The 21,031-nt window shown below is 53.0% G+C and overlaps 9 protein-coding genes across 9 annotated transcripts; 3 read left to right on the forward strand and 6 right to left on the reverse strand.

Annotated features, from left to right (window-relative positions):
- Positions 1-56: 56 nt before the first annotated feature.
- Positions 57-4,089, reverse strand: CKM354_000516100 (uncharacterized protein; the record flags this gene model as incomplete). The annotated part of the gene is made up of 2 exons (XM_044800424.1): positions 57-2,460; positions 2,516-4,089. 2 exons carry the CDS (start codon positions 4,087-4,089, stop codon positions 57-59), a joined length of 3,978 nt encoding a protein of 1,325 aa, XP_044656359.1.
- Positions 4,090-5,517: 1,428 nt separating this feature from the next.
- CKM354_000516200 (uncharacterized protein) lies at positions 5,518-6,252 on the forward strand (the record flags this gene model as incomplete). Its single annotated transcript, XM_044800425.1, has 1 exon — positions 5,518-6,252. One exon carries the CDS (start codon positions 5,518-5,520, stop codon positions 6,250-6,252), a length of 735 nt encoding a protein of 244 aa, XP_044656360.1.
- Positions 6,253-6,472: 220 nt separating this feature from the next.
- CKM354_000516300 (uncharacterized protein) lies at positions 6,473-8,131 on the reverse strand (the record flags this gene model as incomplete). Its single annotated transcript, XM_044800426.1, has 1 exon — positions 6,473-8,131. One exon carries the CDS (start codon positions 8,129-8,131, stop codon positions 6,473-6,475), a length of 1,659 nt encoding a protein of 552 aa, XP_044656361.1.
- A 710-nt stretch (positions 8,132-8,841) lies between these two features.
- Positions 8,842-9,492, forward strand: CKM354_000516400 (uncharacterized protein; the record flags this gene model as incomplete). The annotated part of the gene is made up of 4 exons (XM_044800427.1): positions 8,842-8,941; positions 9,014-9,106; positions 9,252-9,338; positions 9,401-9,492. The coding sequence occupies 4 exons, from the start codon at positions 8,842-8,844 to the stop codon at positions 9,490-9,492; spliced, it is 372 nt and encodes a 123-aa protein (XP_044656362.1).
- A 288-nt stretch (positions 9,493-9,780) lies between these two features.
- Positions 9,781-11,262, reverse strand: CKM354_000516500 (uncharacterized protein; the record flags this gene model as incomplete). The annotated part of the gene is made up of 3 exons (XM_044800428.1): positions 9,781-10,414; positions 10,467-10,839; positions 10,905-11,262. The coding sequence occupies 3 exons, from the start codon at positions 11,260-11,262 to the stop codon at positions 9,781-9,783; spliced, it is 1,365 nt and encodes a 454-aa protein (XP_044656363.1).
- A 643-nt stretch (positions 11,263-11,905) lies between these two features.
- Positions 11,906-14,046, reverse strand: CKM354_000516600 (uncharacterized protein; the record flags this gene model as incomplete). Its single annotated transcript, XM_044800429.1, has 9 exons — positions 11,906-12,179; positions 12,235-12,567; positions 12,621-12,679; positions 12,732-12,796; positions 12,879-13,008; positions 13,064-13,427; positions 13,513-13,694; positions 13,748-13,777; positions 13,828-14,046. The coding sequence occupies 9 exons, from the start codon at positions 14,044-14,046 to the stop codon at positions 11,906-11,908; spliced, it is 1,656 nt and encodes a 551-aa protein (XP_044656364.1).
- Positions 14,047-14,449: 403 nt separating this feature from the next.
- On the forward strand, positions 14,450-15,631 carry CKM354_000516700 (uncharacterized protein; the record flags this gene model as incomplete). Its single annotated transcript, XM_044800430.1, has 1 exon — positions 14,450-15,631. The coding sequence occupies one exon, from the start codon at positions 14,450-14,452 to the stop codon at positions 15,629-15,631; it is 1,182 nt and encodes a 393-aa protein (XP_044656365.1).
- A 680-nt stretch (positions 15,632-16,311) lies between these two features.
- On the reverse strand, positions 16,312-16,515 carry CKM354_000516800 (uncharacterized protein; the record flags this gene model as incomplete). Its single annotated transcript, XM_044800431.1, has 1 exon — positions 16,312-16,515. The coding sequence occupies one exon, from the start codon at positions 16,513-16,515 to the stop codon at positions 16,312-16,314; it is 204 nt and encodes a 67-aa protein (XP_044656366.1).
- A 1,103-nt stretch (positions 16,516-17,618) lies between these two features.
- Positions 17,619-18,611, reverse strand: CKM354_000516900 (uncharacterized protein; the record flags this gene model as incomplete). The annotated part of the gene is made up of 1 exon (XM_044800432.1): positions 17,619-18,611. One exon carries the CDS (start codon positions 18,609-18,611, stop codon positions 17,619-17,621), a length of 993 nt encoding a protein of 330 aa, XP_044656367.1.
- Positions 18,612-21,031: the final 2,420 nt, after the last annotated feature.

A 21,031-nucleotide genomic window follows, 5' to 3' on the forward strand; every position in this document is an offset into this window, starting at 1 on the left:
CTTCGAAGCTGCAAGTAGAAAGGTTTATCAGACATGTGTTGCCTGAGAGAAACAAATCACTTCGGCTCTTCCGCAGCCGGGCTCACATTCGAGCTCTTGGATGCTGTCCGCCGCTGCCAGAACCAGCCACCTGGTGTGGGCGCGTCCGGCTTCTTGGCCACGTGAAGTTCGTCAGACTTCTCATCTGACGGTGTTGTGTTCGCGGGTGTGGTCTTTCCGGAGGATGCAACACTCGCTAGAGGGTTACTGAAAGGCGTCGTTGGCAACGAAAAGATCTGCGTCGCGGCAGCGAGCGTAGATGTGCCTGTGGCATCCTGCTCGCCAGCTTTGCTAGCTGCTTCAGCTTTGTCCGCTGCGAGTTTGGCTTCCGCCTTTGCTGCATCAATTTCCGCTTGCATACGGGCCATCATCTCCTCCTGTTTTCGTTTCGAGACAGAGAGTGCCTTCTTGACTTCGTCGAGCTCTTGTAATGCTTGTGCCTCAGCTGTCTTTGCATTGACAAGCTCAACCAGGAGCGCTTCTTCCGGCACAGCCTCGTGTTGCTTTGTTGCAAAGATGTCTTGCGTGGCAAGCGACGATGTTCGTTTCGAGAAGCCTCGTCGGGCGGCCGGTGCACTCAGCTGTTCGCCAGCAGATGCATCTGTAGCAGGAGAGATCAGATCCGAGGGTGAAGCACCGGTTGAGCCTTCTGGTGACGCGAGCTCCGTTCGCAAAGTCGGAGCAGCGAGGTCTGTTGCGATTGGCGACGTGTTACGCAGGATTGAATGTCGCACGCTCTGCACAGATGAGCTGGATTCGCGTCGGCCGAGCTTCAGCTCACGGAGTCCACCTGGCACGCTGTGAGAGCTGGCAGTCCTGCTGCGAACGTCGGAAGAATTGCCCAGCGTCGGTACCTGCTGCAAGCTCTCTGCCCTCACCATTCGTTCTTTACGTTCGATGGATCGGGCTTGAGCGCTGAGCTCGCTGATCTTGTGTTCCAGTTTCTGCCGTGACTTGAATTCATCAGCCACCCTAGTCCTCAATTCCTTCACCTCCGCTCGTAGGTCGTCACTCTCGTCCTGTACAGCAGATATTGCAGTCTGCGATGCTTCAAGCCGCAAGGCAAGATCTTGGGCTTGCGCTTCAGCAGCAGCTAATTGCTCGCGAGTCCGGGCAAGCGTGCTTCGCAGATGCGCTTTGGTTTCCAAGCCCACAGAGAACCGGACATTGGTCTGCAGTCGCTCTTGTGCTTGATGAACAAGATCCTCCATCTCGTCCTTTTCTGGTGTTGCGCTCTCGACGCCTTCAATTTGGACTACGGTCCAGTCTCCGACGCTCAGCGGCCGACTGTTGGGTAGTGGCACTTCCAGTGGAGATAGCTTCTTGGGTGGAGGCGGCATTGTTCTTCTACGATCTTCCTTGTCCTTTCGAAGTTTGGTGACCATCTGCCTCATTATTCTGTGATCCTCGCTCCGATCCTCCCGCTCCTTTTGCAGCATAGCCGCGAGCTGTGCTTGTTCGCGTTGCATCTCGCCCATGGCCAAAAGAAGATCCTCAATCTGGGCCTGCAAGTCACGCTGCTGTGAGACCAACATAGATGAGGTTTGTGGGTACAGCGAATCTGCTTTGGATTTCGTGCTCATGTTGTCGGCTACGCTTTCCCGGACGTCGTTACGGGGATCTGGTTCTGTGATGATGGTGGACGCTAGACTGACCGCGCTTGAGCCATTAGTAGACGCACTGTCGCCGCTGCTGGAGCTATCGTGTGCGTCTGTCAGGTCTTGTTTGCTTGGAGTGCGCCTCAGGAATGACCCAGGTCTGCCGAAGAAGCCAGCTCGTGCCTGAGTCCTGTCAGCCGTCTCAGGTGACAAGGTGGTGGTGCTTGCGTTGTGCGTGTGATTGGTGACGGGCTTGCTGGGAGTGGAAGCGTGTCCAGGAGCCCAAAGTCGTCCTAAGAACCCAGATGCTGCGGCCTGCACGGTCGGCAAGAAGCCAGCACTCTGGCCTACAGCTTCAGCGGACTGCTTCTCAAACTCCTTCTCCAGTTCCGCGAGCCGTGCGTGAGTAACGATGTCTCCGAGCGAGGTGAAGTCGTCTACCAGCTCGTCCGCGTCACCGCCATAGCAGTCCCACATCTCCCGTCCCAGCAGTAGGCTCATGACTTCCTCGAATTCCTCCGTGGCAAGCATTCGCTCCTCGTGTCGCCTCATCAAAGCAAGCGCCACTCTCATAACAGTCTCGTTCGCGCCCTCAGCAAAGATGACGTCGTAAATGCGGAAAAGCATGCTCAGTGGACAGGAAACGGCAAAGCATGACAAGAACCATTGGGACAAGTACGCTGGCTCGATGCCATGCTTGGCCAAGTGTTCTTGGAGTTTGGGGTGATGCTGCTTCAAAAGAGCAGAGAACTGGTAAATGCGCATATGCAGGCCCGAAAGAGACGGCAGGAACGAAGCACGCAGTGAGAAGTGGTCCATGAGTCTGAGAAAGAAGTCAGCGAACCTGAGCCACGTGCACAATATGCGGGCACACTCACCGAACAAGCACACAGAACGCATCCCGCTCGCCCATATTCATGAGCAGCGGTCCTACCAAAAAGCCTAGGCCCTGGCAATAGCCAATGTCCTTGTCGTGAAGCGAGAAGCACTTCAGCACTCGCCCTAGCATTTTTTGGCCCTCGCCATCTGCGTCGCGGAACAATTCGACTCCAGGAAAGCTGCGACCCACGTCTTTATTGATGATGCCTTCGTAGGAGCTCTTCTCGTGCAAGAGCCGCTCGTACGCGTCTTCCAGATCACGGTCCCTTGCTCCCGCCATAGATGACCATACCACGCCTCGCAACGGCGGTGGCACGCCCGATCTGATCTTTGATGTGGTTAATGTGGGCAGGCGAGCAGCAGTGCTTGGGTAGTCCTGCACGAGTGCGACCCAGAACTCCAGCTCCGTCATGGGCGGTGTTTCTTGCGGCGAAGGCGGAAAGCCCGTATCGGACGCAAGGCTATATCGGATTGAAGGTGCATCGCTCGCGGAAACGAGCTTCTTCAGCTGCGCCATGCTTGGAGGGCGACTGTATGCTCGCGTCTTCCGGCGTACCGGCTTGCTCGCGGAAGCCTTGGGATCTGCTGCGAACTTTGCATTCTCCTGCTCGAGTCGCGCCAGTAGGAACGCGGTTGCATCGTCCTCGGCGCCCTCCTGTGTCGCTTTGTCTTCTTTCTCCTGCTCTTCATTCTTATCCAGCTTTTGCCAATCCACCTGCACACTCCCTGAGCTGTCAGAGTCACGCGTACCAATGCTGCTGGTCCTGCTCATCGGCGTCACCGGGGTGAGGGAAGGCTGGTCCAGCATGTCGATCGTATCAATGGTGGCATTGCTCGCTCGACGTGCCACGGGTTGCTCGTGCTGGTGTTCCCTCTGCTGCCAGCCCTGCAGGTCTTTGTCAGTCTGGCCGAGCTCGATGGCAGACATGGGCGGAGCGGCGGCAGAGTCGTCGTCCTTGTCGGTGTCAAAGAGCGTGCTGGGCCTGTCGAGGTCGGCAAACTTGTTCTGCAGGATGTCGAGGCTGCTGACTTTGCGCAGGTGTCGGCGAGAGCCATTGACCCTTGGCGTGGCCAGCACGTCGTCGATGGTGTCGGTGCTCAGGTTGTTCCAGTCCATGCTGGTGTCAGACAGGGCGAAGCTAGCCATGGAGTCGCGCGTCGGATCATGGGGCGTCGTCGGCGTTCGCGGGCCCGTGGGCGTCTCGGGCTGAGGAGAGGTTGACAAAGCACGATCGTCCAGGGGCTCGTGGTGCAGCGTGACGGTCTCGATGAAGACGGGTTTGGCGAGCTCCTGGGTCGGCGTGGACACGCTGTCGCTGTCAATGCTGCTGGCTATCGACACGGTGATGCTGTGCGGGCTGCCTGGCCGGCTGTGCTCGTCGATGTCACTCTCGCCCTCGTCCGAATCCTCCCCCTCCTGTTGCTCCTCATTGTCCTGCACATCCTGCTTGGGAGGTGCTATTGTTGCTGCAGGTGTTGGTCCAGCCGTTGCAAGCGCAGCCTCCTGCTCATCTCCGGCGGCGGTGGTGGGCACGGCGGGCACCTTTTCCGCTGCCCCCGTTGTGCTCTCCATCCTCCTCCTCGCAGACTGCGGGCGTGTTGTATTCGCTGGCTGTTCTCTTTTCCGCTATCCTCCTCCGATCTCCTCTGTGTATGGGCGTCAGCTCTGGACCAGCAGAGCCCCGTGCCGCGTGCAAGGATGTGGTTCGCGCTACGTGATTAGCAGGCGTATGTCGATAATGCAATATCAATGGCCTTCCCCGCCGTTTGCTGCAATGCCGCCTGGCTGTGCGCGAACAAAGAACGAAGGAAAGGTGGAATGAGTGGGTTGGTGCGCGGCCGAATGAATGGAGACCGTCTACACGCACGCGCGTTACAGAAACACAGCACGAAGCAGAAGCAAAGCAGTGGAGCGGCGGTGGTGGTGAAACACAGGTCAATCACAGGCCCGCGCCAAAACGAGTGGTCGGTGGTCGCTGCAGCCCCTGGAAGCTTAACAGTCGCCTAGTGCGCGCAACATCTTCATCTCCTGCGCGACAATCCTCCCTCCGCGTGCCGTCTTGTACACACCAGCAGGACGTGTGGCGCGCTGCTCTCCTCGGCGCCGTGGTCCGCTTCACGCGCGCAGCCACTACACGTCTTGCAGTGCAAGTCCGCTCAGGAGAGCACTCCGCTCGCTGCCTGTTTGGGCGACGCGGCAAATGGCGAGCGGCGGCAGCGTCGACCCTGGTCCCCGCGAGACTTGCCAAACTCCTGCACGTCGGAAAGTCAGAGCCTCCCTCATCGTCCACTCATGAAGAGAACAATCATGCACTCACCTGAGCAGAACAGTGTCCATATTGGGCATGTAGTCTCCCGTACACACAGTATTCGTTTGCGGCGATATGCCCAGCCCACGTCAGCCACGGACTCCGAAGCCATGGCCATATAACAGCGTACAACTGCAGAACACTCATATTCATGGCCCATCATGATTCAACTCGGCCTGCAAGAAGAATGGCTCTCGAACGTCGTCGTCCCACTCGCTCACCTGCGGGACTGCTTGTCCATATTGTACGTAGCTGGCGTACTCGTCGTCAAGGATACCATCGCCTCGACAATGCCAATCACCAACACACATCTCCAGCATTGACCGGATTGGGAGAAGCACGAGCTTCGTTGAGCAGCTCCTTTCAATTCATTCTTTTCTAACATATCGTCACCACTTTTGACGTGGTACCATCTGTCAATTTGAACATAACGCACGCGGCTTACGAGAGATCGAGACCAGCACAGCAACACTGCAGCCAACAAACTTCCGGACAAATCTCGCTCTGGCGTCTCGACATCATCGCTGGAGAGACGTCCTCCTCGTGCTGTGCTGAACCATGCCGGACTGGAAAAGTCTTGCCAGGTGCAGCTGCGTGGCTTCTGGGCGAGCAATTTGAGCAAAATACAACTGCAGCACTCGTCCAGCTGTTTCCTGCTCGCGCTGTACTTGTGACCTTGCAACAGGACAAACATGCCCCACGATCCACACCGCTGGAGTATAATACTCGTTCCTGGCGCCTGGCACGTTGACTTCCACTGCCAGCCACCAATTCCATTCTTCAAAGACGCTGGCTACGACATTGTACCTCTTCCACTAGCAGCGGCAGGCGACAGCAACAGCACATTAGAACAAAATATCTCCAAAATCTCACAAGCCATCACGACTCGCCTGGAGCGTCCACATCAGCGCGTTGCGGTCATCTTCCATTCAGCTTCCGGCTTCGTCGGCACAGAAGCAGTCAATCGCGCCCTCGCCTCAAACCCTTCAGCGACTGAACGTGTTCGGATCATCTACCTCGCCTCAGTCCTCGACTGGACGCCCATCGTAGCCCACCTGGCTCAAGGCGGCTTTCTGCGTCTCGACCTGGACGCTGGGTACTTCTGGTGCGATGACGGCTACAAGTTATACGAAGATATGAGCAGAGAAGACGCACGACCATTTGTCGAAGCTCTCACATTCCAGAAAGTCATCGATACGCCAGTTCTTAGCTCTGAAGCTTGGCGGAAATGTGATTTAACCCACGTAGCGACTACGAAAGACAAAGCAAATCCGCTGGAGTGGCAAATAAAAATGGCGAAAGATCATGGAATGAGGATCGCGAAGATGGATACTTCGCATTGTCCATTCATTAGTGCTCCAGAGTATTTTGTAAGGACTATTGATGGGGTGCTGAGGGAAGCTTCAACGCTAGCACCAATTCAGTGAAGCAGCGAGCGGCAGCCTTTCCAAATAAGAAGTCGCTGCAAGCTTGCCAGCGACTTTGCGCATTCATGTATGGAATCCTGCAAAGCGAGGCCGAATTTGTCGCAAAATGCTCTCATCAACGTGTCCCAGATGTGGATGTTCCAGATGTGAATTAGGCTGTGTCTATATGTACATACGGTCATCGCAACACCGCGTCGTGGCTACGTTCAGTATCACTCACTCACTGCTCCTTCTTCTTTCCCTTCTTCTTATTCTTCTTCTTTTTGCCTGCGGCGGCCTTGCCTTGCGTCCCTGCTCCTCCACCGACAACAACCAGCAATGCACCAAACGCGCCTAATCCAAGCGTGATCAGATCCGCCACATGCACAGCCCACCAAATGTGCTGCACACCGGCCTGGCAACTCGCATACTCAAATTTCCACTCCTGCTTTCCTTGGTCCCACCATGCACTCAGCAGACCTGCATTCCCGCCAAATTCGCCCATCATGCTCCTCACTGTGACCTCTCGCACGCCTGTCAAATTTGCATCCTTCATTCGACTTTTCCTAGCATCTGGATATTTCTGAATCATCCATTTCTCAGGCACATACGGTGGCGGGCGTGGAGGTTCATCCCGAGCTTCACGGGGTTTGCGTTCTGGTCGAGAGCCTGCTTCGCCATCGTCGTTTTCGCTCTCCTCGTCCTCATATTCCAGGTTGGGTCGCGGTTCAGGCGGAGGCGGAATGTCCTCAATAATGGTTCGCGAATGGTACGTATCGCACCCTGCATGATCGTGGCCATTGAGAATGATAGATTTCCTGGTGCGTTCGGGGCCTACAATGCCTTCCAAGAGTCTGGTGCTGACGGCTTCGCTGAGATGATTTTGCTCTTTGATACCGCCGGAGAAGAACGAACCGTGTTCTTGGGGAAAGTAGTCGAAGAATGGTCCGTCTGTGCAGATCCCAGCCGGTTTGTAGAGAGGGATGTGAGTGAGGAGTACCGTGGCTGTTGTGGGGTCTTGCGGAATCTCCCAGTAGAGACGTTGGTTCAGATGATTGTTGCTGTCTAGATGGAGATCATAATTGGACGTGGGCTCGTCGAGGTTCATGGAGTTGAGAATCATGAGTCGCAGATTGGGAGTGGAGGGTTTCCCGGTTGTGGTGTCCACGGTGGAGGTGTCGTTGAGGAAGAAGGGAATCTCGTAGTTGACACGACCGAATGCTTTCTCGAAACGCTCGATGCGTTCGAAATCGATATCGCCGGCATAGCCAATGTCGTGATTGCCTGCCACGGTAATGATCCTGTTCCGCCAACTCTTGTCCTTGCCCAGCGCTTCTGCGGGAGTGTCTTTGAATTCTGCAACATGATCAGGCACTTTCGCCGCTCCTGCGAAGACTGTATTCCAGAATCGTTCTGCTCTTCGTTCAAACTCGTCATCGTCTATCCACTGACTGCCCAATAAATCTCCTAGTACCACAACGTGGGTGGGGTCGGTATCCCTCTTGATAGTCCTGTAAATATGCGCCAAATAACGATCATTGCCCCAAAGATCCAACTTCTTGTGATATGTCCTAAACGCTCTCGGCAAATCCTCATGCCATAGCCTCCTGCTCTCGCTGCTCAAACTGGTCGTGGCCTGTCCGATGCCATGCTTCTGTATACTGTCGATGATGCGTCGTACGCTGGGAAATAGTTCTGTGTGTCCATGGCCTGGTAAACTGGTATCGCCCTCCAACTGCGGATCACCGAATGCGAGAAGTCGGAAGGGCGCTGGCTGGCCGGTGCTGGTGTTGCTGGGAAAGCTGCATTGGTGGACAATGGGATAGAAGTAGAGGTATAATGTGGCAATTAAGGTAGGAAGCAGAAGCAAGCGGTGCACGCGAAGGAAAAGAGCGGACATTGAAACGGCATTCTTGTCATGGTCACAAGAAGCGCCTCAGCTGCGGAATTGTGGTCTTTTGGTATCGGCGGACATGGTTCAGGGGGATGGATTGCGCTTTGCGGCTTGCCGAAAAATAGTGCTAGTCTGGCCTGAGGCAGGAGTTTCGGAGCCGGCAGTCGCGAGGGATGGATATGCATTACACTTCACTTTTTCATCCTTCATCTTTCCATCATGTGAAGCCCTCCCTCTACTTTCATCGTATCGCAAGAAAGCAATGCCTCAAAGTATCGACGGTCACATTTCAAGCAGAACTTGGGTCGGCACGGCATCTTGCAGGCACTTCCTGCACAGCATACAGATCGGTTTTTGACTCCAAGACATTGAACGGCTCCCGAGATTGCTGCTGCAGCTCCCTCATCATCGAGAGAACAACAAGAGAATGCCGGAAATCGAGTCTTCCGGCAGTAGCAATGCATGAGGAGATAGGCTTGTATAATCGCGATGTGCTTCGATGTGCCCGTCCGGCGGCACAATTCTCTCCCCGATGATGCCGAACCAGCTTTTTGGCATTACCCCAACAAAGATGTTCGCCATGGTAAAGGACGACCAGCCCCTTGCATTATACATATAAGACCTGGCTGCCGCTACGCAGAAACATGGTCACATCTCAGTTTTTCACTTTTGTTCTCGCGTTCTCACCACAGTCACTCATTCGAATTGTGCTCACCATGAAGACCAGCAGTCTCTTTACTTTCTTCGCGCTATGCGCTTCCCTCGTGTTCGCTCTTCCCACAGGCGTTCCGGGTCTTGTCGAAACTGGCTACAATAGTGAGTACTGCAATGCTATATGGCGCTTCTCTCAGCGGCGCGGCGCGCTGACCCGCGAGTACAATGGGACAGTCAAGTTGAGAGTCAGGAGCGCACACGCTGTGGATGAAGTCGTGCCAGATCCCGCGAAGCCAGCTGCTTTCAAACCTTCGATCGAAACTCCACGTAAGTGCTTTCACGACCGCCATTGACCTCACAGCGGAGTATCGTGCAATGAGCCCCAAAGCTCGATACTGTGATGTGTTCAGACTGATAGAGTGCCCAACTAAAATACAAAGTGAGTGGATGTATACTGACTGACCTTTTGCAGGCACGCGTCCGGTACCCGAACTACTATCGACCTTCCCAGAGCCAGACAAGGCCACCCCATCCAAGCGCCAGCTGGGTATTCTTGCCAGTGAGTGTTGACATTCAGAACATCTCATGTGACAGCAAACATTGAACCAGAGATCTTATCAGGCTCCGGGGAGGTCATCGACCAAGCGACTTCGCCACTCGCGAGCGAAGATGGCAAGAAGTTCATCGATCTGAACATGCCTCAACCAAATTGAGAGGAAGAATTCAAGACTCAAGGTAGTGATGAGTAGAGCGCGCTCAAGTCGCCGGGACGGCTTGTGACGCGATGGAGGGTCCGACATACTGCCCCAGGAAGAACGACAGAGGCGAGAAGCAAAGCAACAGTATTACGTATCAGGTGCAGAGACCTGGAGTCGTAAGCAAGGACGGTAAACGGAATTGTACATGTACAGGAGGCATTTTAGCTGGGACTAATCGATTGCCTACCATATCATTGGAGGAAGACTAACATCGAGAATTCGAGTCTCTCATAGACTACTTCCTTAGAAGCTCAGCTCTGTACAATTGATTCCTTGCAGGAGACCCTCGTCCACGTTCCCGCATTGGAACGAATTCTTCGCTCCAGCCGGCGACAAAACATCTATATCTGCCAAGCTAATATTGCTGCATACATTCGGAGAGCTGCAGACCACATATCCGCTGTATGGGTTGTATTTCTTGCTTGTCTTTCCATGTATACCACTAATGTCGATCCCGGATATGGTGAGGTTGCTTGGGAAGGCATTGCACAGTGTCAGGTTCTTCTGGCCATAGCACTGCGTGATCTCAACAGCATAGTCGACGTTCTCGATGTACATGTCCTTGTACGTGACTCTGTTGACACGGCCGAGACCTCCGCCGCCTTGTAGGTCGACGGACATGGCTGCGGAGGCACCAGGCCAGACCTTGATACGGGCTCCGTCGGATGCGTTGTACATGCTGATGTTGGCGACCATGATGTCTTCCACGATGTCGACCTCTCCGGGGTACTGGCCAAGGGAGCCGACTGAGATGCCGTGAGAGCCATTGCAGTGTAGGTTTTGAACCAGGATCTCGGTGCTGTTGGGTTTAAAGGACACGCAATCGTCTCCGTTATTGATAACCGAGTTCTGGATAACGACGTTGGAAGAGCGGTACCTGCCCGAATGTTAGCTGCTGGAAAGACTTTGACTTGACGACTCTGACATACGTATCCCATCCATCTGTATTCTTCGCTTCGTGCGAGCTCTGGCTATATCCGCTGATCGTGAGACCATCAAAGACGACATCTGTGCTGTTGGCCACGAAATTGTACCATTGCGGAGAATATCGCAAATTAAGATTCGAGATGATGCCGGAATTCAGTCCAACGGTGCCGAAGATGATCGGTCTGAGGATGAGAGGATCTGCTGCGTACAGATCGTACCAGACCTGTCCGTTGCCATCGAGCATGCCGCCGCCGTAGACGAAGACATCGCGACCTCCGAGTTCGAAGAACGTCGTGGCGTTTTGGAAGACTTGCTTGAATGATTGTGCTTGCCAGTAATCGGTGTCATTGGTGAATTGTATGTAGCCCTGGATATCTAATGGCATACAGCAGTCAGCATGAATGGAGTCTATCAGCAGAGCAAAGATCACTGGAACGCACCAAGATCGACCTGATCCAAAAATGTCAAGTCCAACGCCTGCCCGATGACGTAAGTCGTTCCTTGGGGAAACACCACATGTCCTCCGTGATTGCACTTTTTCAGCGCATCCAGAATATATTTCGAATCATCCGTTTTCAGGTCATCGTGACTCTTGACATAGCAAGTCTTCGTTCTTTTGCCAGCACTCGGCAGAGGTCGGTAAGGCTGCACGCTATCAAAGCTGATCTTCGGTCGTGGGCTTGGGCTTGGTCTCTTGGAAAGCTTCTTTGGCAGGCTATCAAGGTACTCCTTGTACGCTGTCCAGGTGGCAGTAACACTCAGTGCTTGCAGCACCAGGAGCAAAGTTTCTGGCAACATGTTGACTGCAATGCTGCGAAAGGCGAGGATGGAGTGGCGTCCAGAAGAGTTGGCATCGTGAGCCTCTCATATATGCCAGGCTCGCTCTAGACCTGCTGAATTGCTTGATCTACCCCGGGGCCTGTACGACACTGAGACTGCAGAAGAAGACCCATATTGCCCCCAAAAGCGCGAGGGGTAGCGGCAATTTGGGGGCTGCCGCTTGGCTCTCATTGGTGGGCAAATCTGCGAATCTGGAAGACCTGGAATTCACGGCACGTCTTCACAACAATCGCACCTCTTTCGGCTTCACAAAGATGCTTGTGCAGGCGAACTGCATCTCTCCGCATCATAGATCTTCGCCACGAGGCTACTAAACGACCACGTTCCACGTGCGTGGAATGCCGGTCTTGCGCTTCAGTGTCCTTCAGGAGGTGAGCCAGCGAGTGCACATACGGATGGTGCGGCAGCTTAGACGGACGACTGCGAGCACGGCGAAAAGCTCGTGCCGTGATTATGAATCTTCCAGTCCGAAAGGGCACGAACTCTGCAGAACAGCCAGGACAGAGTTGCCGGGCTTAGGTCCTCACGCACGCCTGGTAACAGACACTCTTGTCAGAAACGCCAGAGATATTGCACTTGAAATTGGGAGGCTCTATACCATCTATCGATCTGATGCGGTTTCTATGTGAACTGCAGCTCCACCCTTGTCGACAGTGGAGTCGCCACGCTCCAGCTTGCCAGCATGGATCATGTCTTGAACGTCTTGCCGGATCTTCTCATCCTCGCTTGGATACGCATGCTTCCACATTGTATACAGAGGCCTTGAGAACAAGTCGTCCATTGACTCTATTGAACGACCCTTCATCTCCGGGAGGCAGAAGAATATGAACACCACTCCGCCGTAAGTCAACATGGAGTAGAGAAGGAACGTCCCCCTGCGCGGCTTGTCAGTTTTTCTGGATATTTATGCCTGCGTAAGGAAGTGCTTACCAGCCCATCTCGGACAGCATCACTGGGGTAGCCTTTGTGATGCCATAGTCCACTATCCAGTTGATGAAGAAGCAAAAGGACATGCAGAAAGATCTGATCCTCGTCGGGAAGATCTCCGCCGCAACGACGTAGCATGCAACAGAGTGGCCGAAACTCCAGCCAAAGGCATAGATGTAAATGAAGACGATGCCGACAATTCCACCTGCCGGCGTGCCTCCGACGGCGTCCTCACTGGCGTTGCCGCCTGCGTACTTTATGTACAATGCCAGGTACAACATTGCAGTGGCCTGAAGACTTGCACCTATTAAGAGCGGCAGTCGGCGACCGATGCGACTGATCAAATGTTAGTACTGCTCAGCTTCTATCTACAGCAACGAACGACTTACTCGACGAGATATGCCACGTAAAAAATTGTGGTAACGAACTTCACAATCCCGTACACACCCTGGAAACCGGTGAGCTTCTCGTTGAGAGACCATATACGGAGCATGACTTACGGTGGTAAGCAGTGTATTGCTGTTGCCCTTCACCCCAATAAGCTTGAATATGGAAGGAGCATAATCTGAAGTCAGGCACAACTGCATCAGCGGATACTCCCTCGAAAATCCCAACGTGTCCGCGGAAAGGAGAGTTCTCATACGTACAATTCAAGCTGTCGGTTCCAGTGAACTTGTGGAAAAGGAACAGCATTACTGCCAAAAAGAAGCGCTGGGCATTTGCTCTATTACCGTAGATGTCCTGGACGATCGTCCAGACGTTGTGTCCTTGGTGTGCCTGCGACACATCAGCTTGATTTTGAACAACCTGGATAGAGGTGGGCGCTGAATACCTCTTGCTCAAAGCGCACTTGTGCCTCGATCTCCTGGTATTCTGTCTGGATATATGGATGGTCGGCAGGCAGCTTCCGCAAAGCTGTCAAATTCTTCAGCCCCTGTTCAGACTTCCCGCGATTGATCAAGTATCGAGGTGTTTCTGGAATGAACGGGATCATGAGACACATAAAAGCTCCTGGGATCAGCTGGATCCCCATCGCGAGCCTCCACTGCGTATCATTATGCTCTGCATTGTGCCACAAGCTGACAGTGTAGTTGACCCAGAAGGCTAAGGCAAGCGAGAACACGATCATGAGGTTGTAGGTCGCCGTCATGGATCCACGGACGCTTTTTGGGGCGTTCTCTGCCAGAAATTGGGGACTTTCAAAGCTGGTCAGTGGCATGTACGACGATATCTGAGGCACGTTTTCGTGCATTTAACATGCCTTCTAGCGACCAAACTTACCTCAACATCGAGCTGGCGCCAACGCCCATACCGCCGATGAATCGTCCGGCCAGAAGTGTGTCGTAGTCGGCGATCATTTGCATAACAGCACCGATGAGGAAGACTATGCCCCAGAGGAAGACGGACCATTTGCGACCCAGGACATCAGACGTAGGCCAGGCGCAAAGCGCTCCAGCAGAGCCCTACAACGCAGGTCAGTTTAGCTTCCCATGGCTGTATTCCTTGGCCGACTCACTCCTGCTGCAAGCATAGCAGCGATGGTCCCCTGAGGAGTTATCAGCGCAATTCTGAATGCAGGTACGACTGGAAGCATACGCTTTTCGCATCAACCGCCTCTTGAGATAGCCCGCTGAGTCCGAACGCATTCTCAAACGAAGGGAGTGTGAGGATTCCGCCGATATTTCCCGAGTCGAAGCCATAGAAGCAGCCCGCCCACGCGAGCGTTACTAACAGGTACAGGAGTCGGCCGTTGAAGATTGCCTTTGGATCAGTCCTGGCCTCTTTGCTGGCCCAGATGCTCGTTCCGCCAGCCATCTTGTCGAGCACTCAAGCCAAGTCTTCGTGTGCTTGGGAATCCGTGGCAGATGCGCCCAAGAAAAGCTTAGAGACCCCAAGGGCACCAGGCCAAGATATAAAGACGCGGAAACACTCACTCCGCAACTCCAGATTACCCCACAACGTGTGTTAGGCGAAGTGTGGAGAGACCTCCACGTGGATTTTGTGTCGGAGAGGAGGTTCCGAGTACGTACGGCATGGACCGAGAAGCGGATTCGAGACAATCGACTCTCCCCCAGCCGGCTCCAGGTCGCCGAGCACACTGTTCACATTGATCAATGCTGGTCAATGTGGAAGGTTAACGTCAACCCTGGTTACCAACGTCTACACTCAAGTCATTCGATAACTCAGTGTTGAGGACCTTCGCTAACAGGCAACCAAGATGGCAGCAACATTCGAGGAACCAGCACCCGATTTTCAGAACTTCGTTCTGACACCGAAGTCACATCCGGTACAACGCACAGAATGCTTTATTCCGGCAGCGACACCGCAATGCCATGCTTCCAACCTCTTGATCCTAGATAATGGCGAGATGCTCTGCGCTTGGTTTGGAGGCACACAAGAAGGCAAACCAGACATTAGCATTTATCTCTCTCGTCGATCAACAGGCTCGACGTCCTGGACCAAAGCCAAAAAGGTCACCTTCGATACCACGAGGAGTGAGCAGAATCCTGTCTTGTTCCAGACTCCATCTGGAGAGGTCTGGTTGCTGTACACATCTCAACACCTTGGTGATCAAGACTCCGCTTTCGTCAAGAAGCAAGTCTCGAACGATAGAGGCAATTCATGGAGCGAGCCTGAGGCGGTCTTCACCGAACCTGGAACGTTTATTCGACAGCCTGTTGTAATTCTCGAAAATGGCTCGTGGGTCGTGCCAACGTTCAGATGTCGTTCGGAACCAGGCGAGCGATGGGTCGGCAACGATGATATATCAGCCATCCGCGTCTCTCAGGATCAAGGCAAGACGTGGACCGAAAGAGAAGTGCCCAATAGTTTTGGTGCAGTACACATGGCGATCAAGCAGCTCAAAGATAGAAGCTACCTTGCTTTGTTTCGCAGTCGATGGGCCGATTTTGTCTACAAAGCGACTTCTCCCAATGGCATCGATTGGTCTGAGCCAACGTCAACGACCCTCCCCAACCCAAACGCCGGAATCTGCTTCGACGTTCTGCCATCAGGGCGAGTGCTTGCCGTCTACAACCACTCCTCCCGCCTCAATGCACAAGGTCGAAGAGAAGGGCTGTACGACGATATCGCAGCTGCAGATGATGTTCGGTCCAACCAAGCAAGCAAACATGCTGGCAAAGAGGCATTCTGGGGCGCACCAAGAGCTCCTTTGTGTCTTGGATGGAGTGACGACGACGGAAAATCGTGGAAGCACAGAATCTTGGAGGAGGGTGATGGATATTGCATGACAAATAACAGTGAACAGAAGCTGAATCGAGAGTTGAGCTACCCGAGTATGGTCCTGGGAGAGGACCGGGTGGTGCATATCGCTTTCACATTCTGGAGGCAAGGGATAAAATATGTGCAGCTGAGTCCAGATGTGGTGAACAGCTTATAGGAAAACCACTGAATGATGGATTTTTAATCATGGTTGCTCACGCTTCAACGCGGGTCACAAAGCAAGCACTGCTCCAGCTTGTGCCATTTAGCTTCGTTAGCATCGCGGAAGGACATGCGGATTCTGGAAAGGGTAACTTTTGACCCGCGGCCAACATCGAATCACCTGCAGCGAACTTGTGGCCTTCGCATTGTGTCTCGTTTAGGTCATTGTCTCGTCCGTTGCAGTGAGTCTACATGTGCCTATTGCCTGCTCATTGCTCGCCTTATCGCCGTGAAGGCAAATCCATAAGCCATTGCCAGACGTGAGTTACCTCTAAACATCAAAGTGTGGCGCCAAACCCAGACACGCATCGCTGGCGTACACCTCGCTACAATTCACCTTCCGTCTAATAGATATCACTCGTGTTGCTCTTGCGCAAGAGACATGAAGGCGCGATCTTTACGATTCAGCAAGGAGTGGCACCAGTCATTCGCCTCATGACTTCTAATCGGCGTCACCTCAGCTTGTTTGCTCCGACTCCGTTCAAGGTGGATTCGACGGGCCCTATGCGTTATTGGTATTGGCCATGCTGATGAAGTCCAAACGCTTGCTCGCGATTTAGTAAGCACCTTCACGCTCACATCGGGGCCTGGACAAACAAACGCTCCTTGTGAAGAAACGCATGTCCATGCACAGCTCTACTTCTCGTGATTGGGGTCACCCGCTGTCACGACGCCCGTGGCATCCGGATTAGTATCGTCTGCCTCACTCTCGTCATCCTCCAGCACCTGAACGTTGTCCCCAGAGCGAGACTTCACAAGCGCTTCTGATCTCTTGCGCACAGCTTTGTTGAATGGCGGCTTGTAGCCTTGATAGTTCCTCGTGGCTGCAGTGAGGTGCATGTTCTTGAAGAAGAGATTGAGGTCGGTCAGAATACATCGTTCCAGCATGATATGCTCGAACTACTCGTTCACTCCGTCGGTGAGTGGAAACAGGGCGGTACAGTCAGTCGGTTCGACCCGATATTGCATCGCAACATCGAAGAAGCCGTGGTTCTTGCGTGATCCGTTCATGAGGTGACGATTTCATCCCACGCCGCATAAAACAAGTTCCTTCTCGGAAAAAAAAAATACATGGCAAAATGCAACGTGATTCGGGCTCTTGCATCATCGCCTCCCAGCACCTATTTTGTCCTCGAATGTCGCCCAGCTAGCTGAATTGCCAGTGGAACTCACATACCGGGTCTGGACAGTCGACGTGATAAGCAGCATTTGCACATCGGGAGGTCTCCGACTGATGAGGTAGGGGTTAGTGCGATGTGGCATCGAGCGCGGTACGAGAAGTGATTTCTCCGTATTTGACAGTTTCGGTTTCAGCACATCGATCTGCTGCCAGGATTCATCGAGTGACGAAGGTGTGTTGTTGGCCGAACATTGCTGTAACGGACCTCGTACACCATTCGCAATATAGGCGCACCGGCGAATCAGGTCGGCTGCATCCAGAGCCATTGAAGGGACTTCGAGGTTGCAAATGACAAGTGACACTGCGTCTGAGCTGAGCCAGACAGTCACGCAGGTTGATGAGAAGGATGATGAGCATGTGCCCGAGCACGAGAGTCTGCCGCATGGAGCAAGTGACAGCGAGCGTGGTACAGTTGTGGAAGGTGTGCCTTGAACAAAGCTGCGACTACGTACTCGCTGTCACGAACGGCAACACCACGCGCTGTCACAAGCAGCTCGATGTCTCCGATCAGGCCTGCCTATTCTTCGCATCGCATTTCGTTGCCAAAAGACTCTCGGTACTCATGCGTGGCATTGGGCCACTTTGTTGCTTCTTCTCGAGAAGCTGAGATTCTGTTGCGCCCATTTGATGGCTTTGCCAATGCTCCCCCCTCTGTCTTCCATCAGCGAGAGAATCTTCCCTGTCTCCGAAATTATAGACTGTTTCGAGCTGGCCAGCATGAACTTGAATACGACTGCGCCGCAGAGCACGGTTGGAGACACCACTATCTTCCGCCATTGGCTTTGGGCATGTAGTCTTCAACATAATCTCTGAACGCCTGTTCTAACCCCACATCCTCATTGAAACCGAGTTCTCTCGCCCTCTCGGTGTCGAAGTTCGCCGGCCATGATCCTACGATACTGGCGACCTTCTCATCGTGCCGTTCTTGCACCAAATCCACAGCCTCGTCTCCACCAACAACGCGAAGACCGTTCAACATCTCCTCTATCGATACGGTCTTTCCTGGCAAATTGACAATTCGACCCGCCCCTTGGAACTTAGTCTCCGGAATGTCTTTCGCTTTGACCAGATTCCGTATCACAGTTCGAGACGAACAAACCCAAGCCTTGAGGTCTCTGCTTACAGGAAGTGTGCTATTCTCTCCATTCAGTGGCTCGCGAATAATGCCAGAAAAGAAGGAAGAGGCAGCGCCAGTTGGCTTTCCAGGTCGAACGATGATGGTTGGTAGACGAACGATCCTGGCATCGAGGATGCCGCGGCGAGAGAAATCATTTAAAAGAATTTCTGTGATAGACTTTTCTGCTCCGTATGAAGATTGTGGCAGAGGCATTGTGTTTTCTGTCACGACTTCGTTCTCCTTGGCGGGCCCAAAAACAGCGAGACTGGAAGGAAAGACTACTCGAATCGGTTTAGAGCGTTGATCTTGCTGTTTGCGGATCGCATCTGTGATGAATCGCATAGAGTCGATATTGACACGTAGTCCAAGTTCCAGATCTGCTTCGGCTTGGCCTGACATGATCCCGTGTAGCAAATAAATCGTGGTGACCTCGGGCGTGATCAGTCGCGAGCAGGTTTCCGGGTCAGTCAGGTCGGCCGCAAAAGTTGAAATATCGACAGGCGCGCTTTTGGTTGGAATCTTTGGCGGAAGCACGTCTGTCAGAATGAGGCTTCGAACGTTTTTATCTTCGAGAAGCGAAGTGGCAAGAGCTTGTCCGATGAACCCGCCGGCGCCAGTGATCAGTATGTGTTCGGCCATTGTTGCTCTGTTACGGCAATATTCAGTGCGCGTAGTTGATTGTAGTTTATGGCGAGAGTTGAGAGCTATACTATATCTTGATGTCGTGATGACTTGGCGAATATACGTGTCTGTTACGAAGTCGCGTATCGTCGCATGTTATCGGGGGGCACTAAGGGACCCTCTCTCGTATTGTCGGGCAAAAGAGGATACAAAACTATCTACACTATCGAATGGTACTATATAGGGGCTAGTATACAGGGTCTGGGGTCCCGGGTATATAGGAACCAATATACATGACTCACAGCAGGGCCCAGTGGAGTGTCAGTTCACAACACTCCCCTTGACAGTGCACTGGGGCTGTTCAATCCACCTCCTCATCCCAATCATCATCCTGATCATGTGCAACTAGGGCCAAGGCCTTTGAGTCTGAGATCTTGTTCTCAGAGACCACCTTTATTATTCCTTGGGCCATTTCCAAGTATGGGCAGATTGAAACATAGTGCCCAGCTTGATTGCATAGCTTGCATCTCAGTCCTTGTCTGTCAGACATCTTGCTGTCTGATCTTCTTCCTCTGTGAGATGATGATCCTCTTGATGATGCAGCTCGGGCTGCAAAGGCCACAGGTGTGCTGCCTGCAGGCATGCTCACCTCTTTCTCCTGAAGGATTGAGAGTATGCTTTCAGGTGACAGTGAGGGTTGACCATCTATTGCATCTCTGATGGTAGACCATTGTTCTGGAAGCCCAGACAAGAGTACCTGTGCTCTTGCCTTTGGGTTTATGGCAGCAGCCATTTCAGGTTGGGCAACTTTGATCCTTTTGCCAAGTGCCTGAAGGTGTGTCCATGCTCCATCAATGCTCATGTCCTCTGCCTTTTGGAAACTGAAGTACTGCTTCAGAAGTTTCCTTCCTGTAGCTTGGTTGTCTGCATACTTCTTCTTCAGCTCTTGCCAAACCTCCTTTGCAGTTTGGAGTTCTGAGACCAGCTCTTCATCATCCTCCCCTATGCACAAAGATATCCACCAGATTGCTTTGTACTGTGACTTTGGGGTGATGGGTGTGTGTCTCATGGGAGATTGTGTGATACAGGTCTTCTCCCCTCAAGAAGATTTCCATCCTTCTGAACCATCCTTCTGCATTGTCCTTGCATAGGATTGGGCATGGTCTTTTCTGAAGTCCGGAGGATTTGTCTTGAGTATCCATTGTAGTCTTGTAGAATTAGTATTGGGTCAGATGGAAAGTTGTCCTTCTGTCCCAAGGAGAATCAAAGCGGGGAAAAGTCAAATGATTGCAGGGTTCTTCCTATACATGGGTCACCCTCTGTCCCTCCTCAGATTAGAGCCTCCTGTTGGAATGATCCGGCTATCAAGCAGCCGTGCTTTCCTGCTGGCATATGGGAATCAAGGGAGCATACCACTTTGGCACCCTCCAGCTCAGGACTTCCTGTAGCTATCCCATAAGACAAAGGTAGGTTCATGACTCCTCTTGATCCTGGATTCACCATTGGCCTCCAGAGGTAGTGAGAGGTTCAGGCAGTCTCTGAAGTGTTATGAGCCATCAGCAGTCCATGTCAGAACTGCCTTGCAACTGCTTCCTCCCTGAACATAACATATCTGGTATAAACCAAGCCTTTGGTTACTGCAAGATCTTCCTTTGAGAGTTGGCAAGTTCTCCCAGCACCAGAGATAAGGTACTAATCCAGACAGCTTGGGGTGCAGTCTCTGAAGTGTTATTCTGCCAACAGCAGGTTTGGTGTACTGCAGGTTGCTGTTACACTTTCTGCAGCCCTCTGTTGCAACATCCTCTCCCCTTGTTGTCTGTCTTGGTGTCCTCACTCTAACTATCATTCCTCAATGCTCTTCTCTCTTCTGCATTTGGTCTCAGCTGCAGGTGGGCTGGCTGCAATTCTGCATGCAGCTGCACCGCTGTTTTCAGTCCCTCAGCTAGGGTCCATGGGGTCCTACACCCAGTTGCAATCTGGGACTCATGTTTAACCATGGAAAGGGTTTTGCTCCTTCTTTATACAGGGGCACATTGTCCTTTGTCCCTGAGCACAGAGGGCACAGTCCTTCCTCTGTGTGCCTGTCTTCACCCGCAGGCTCCTGGCGCAGTCTCTGCTGCTACTGTCCCTGTTTATACAGCCACAGCTCGGGCTGTTTCCTTGCTCTTCTAGCTCGGTGTCTCGCTGTTGCCAATAGCGTTCCTGTTGTCCTGCCTTCGGCTTCCGTACTCTGTCGGTGAACCGCGCCTCGCCTTCTATCGGAGCTTGGAATACAATAGCGCTAACCCGGGCTCATAACCTGTTACGAAGTCGCGTATCGTCGCATGTTATCGGGGGGCACTAAGGGACCCTCTCTCGTATTGTCGGGCAAAAGAGGATACAAAACTATCTACACTATCGAATGGTACTATATAGGGGCTAGTATACAGGGTCTGGGG

This window comes from Cercospora kikuchii (genome assembly GCF_019650295.1).
Source record: "Cercospora kikuchii DNA, contig_00003, whole genome shotgun sequence".
NCBI lineage: Eukaryota > Fungi > Ascomycota > Dothideomycetes > Mycosphaerellales > Mycosphaerellaceae > Cercospora > Cercospora kikuchii.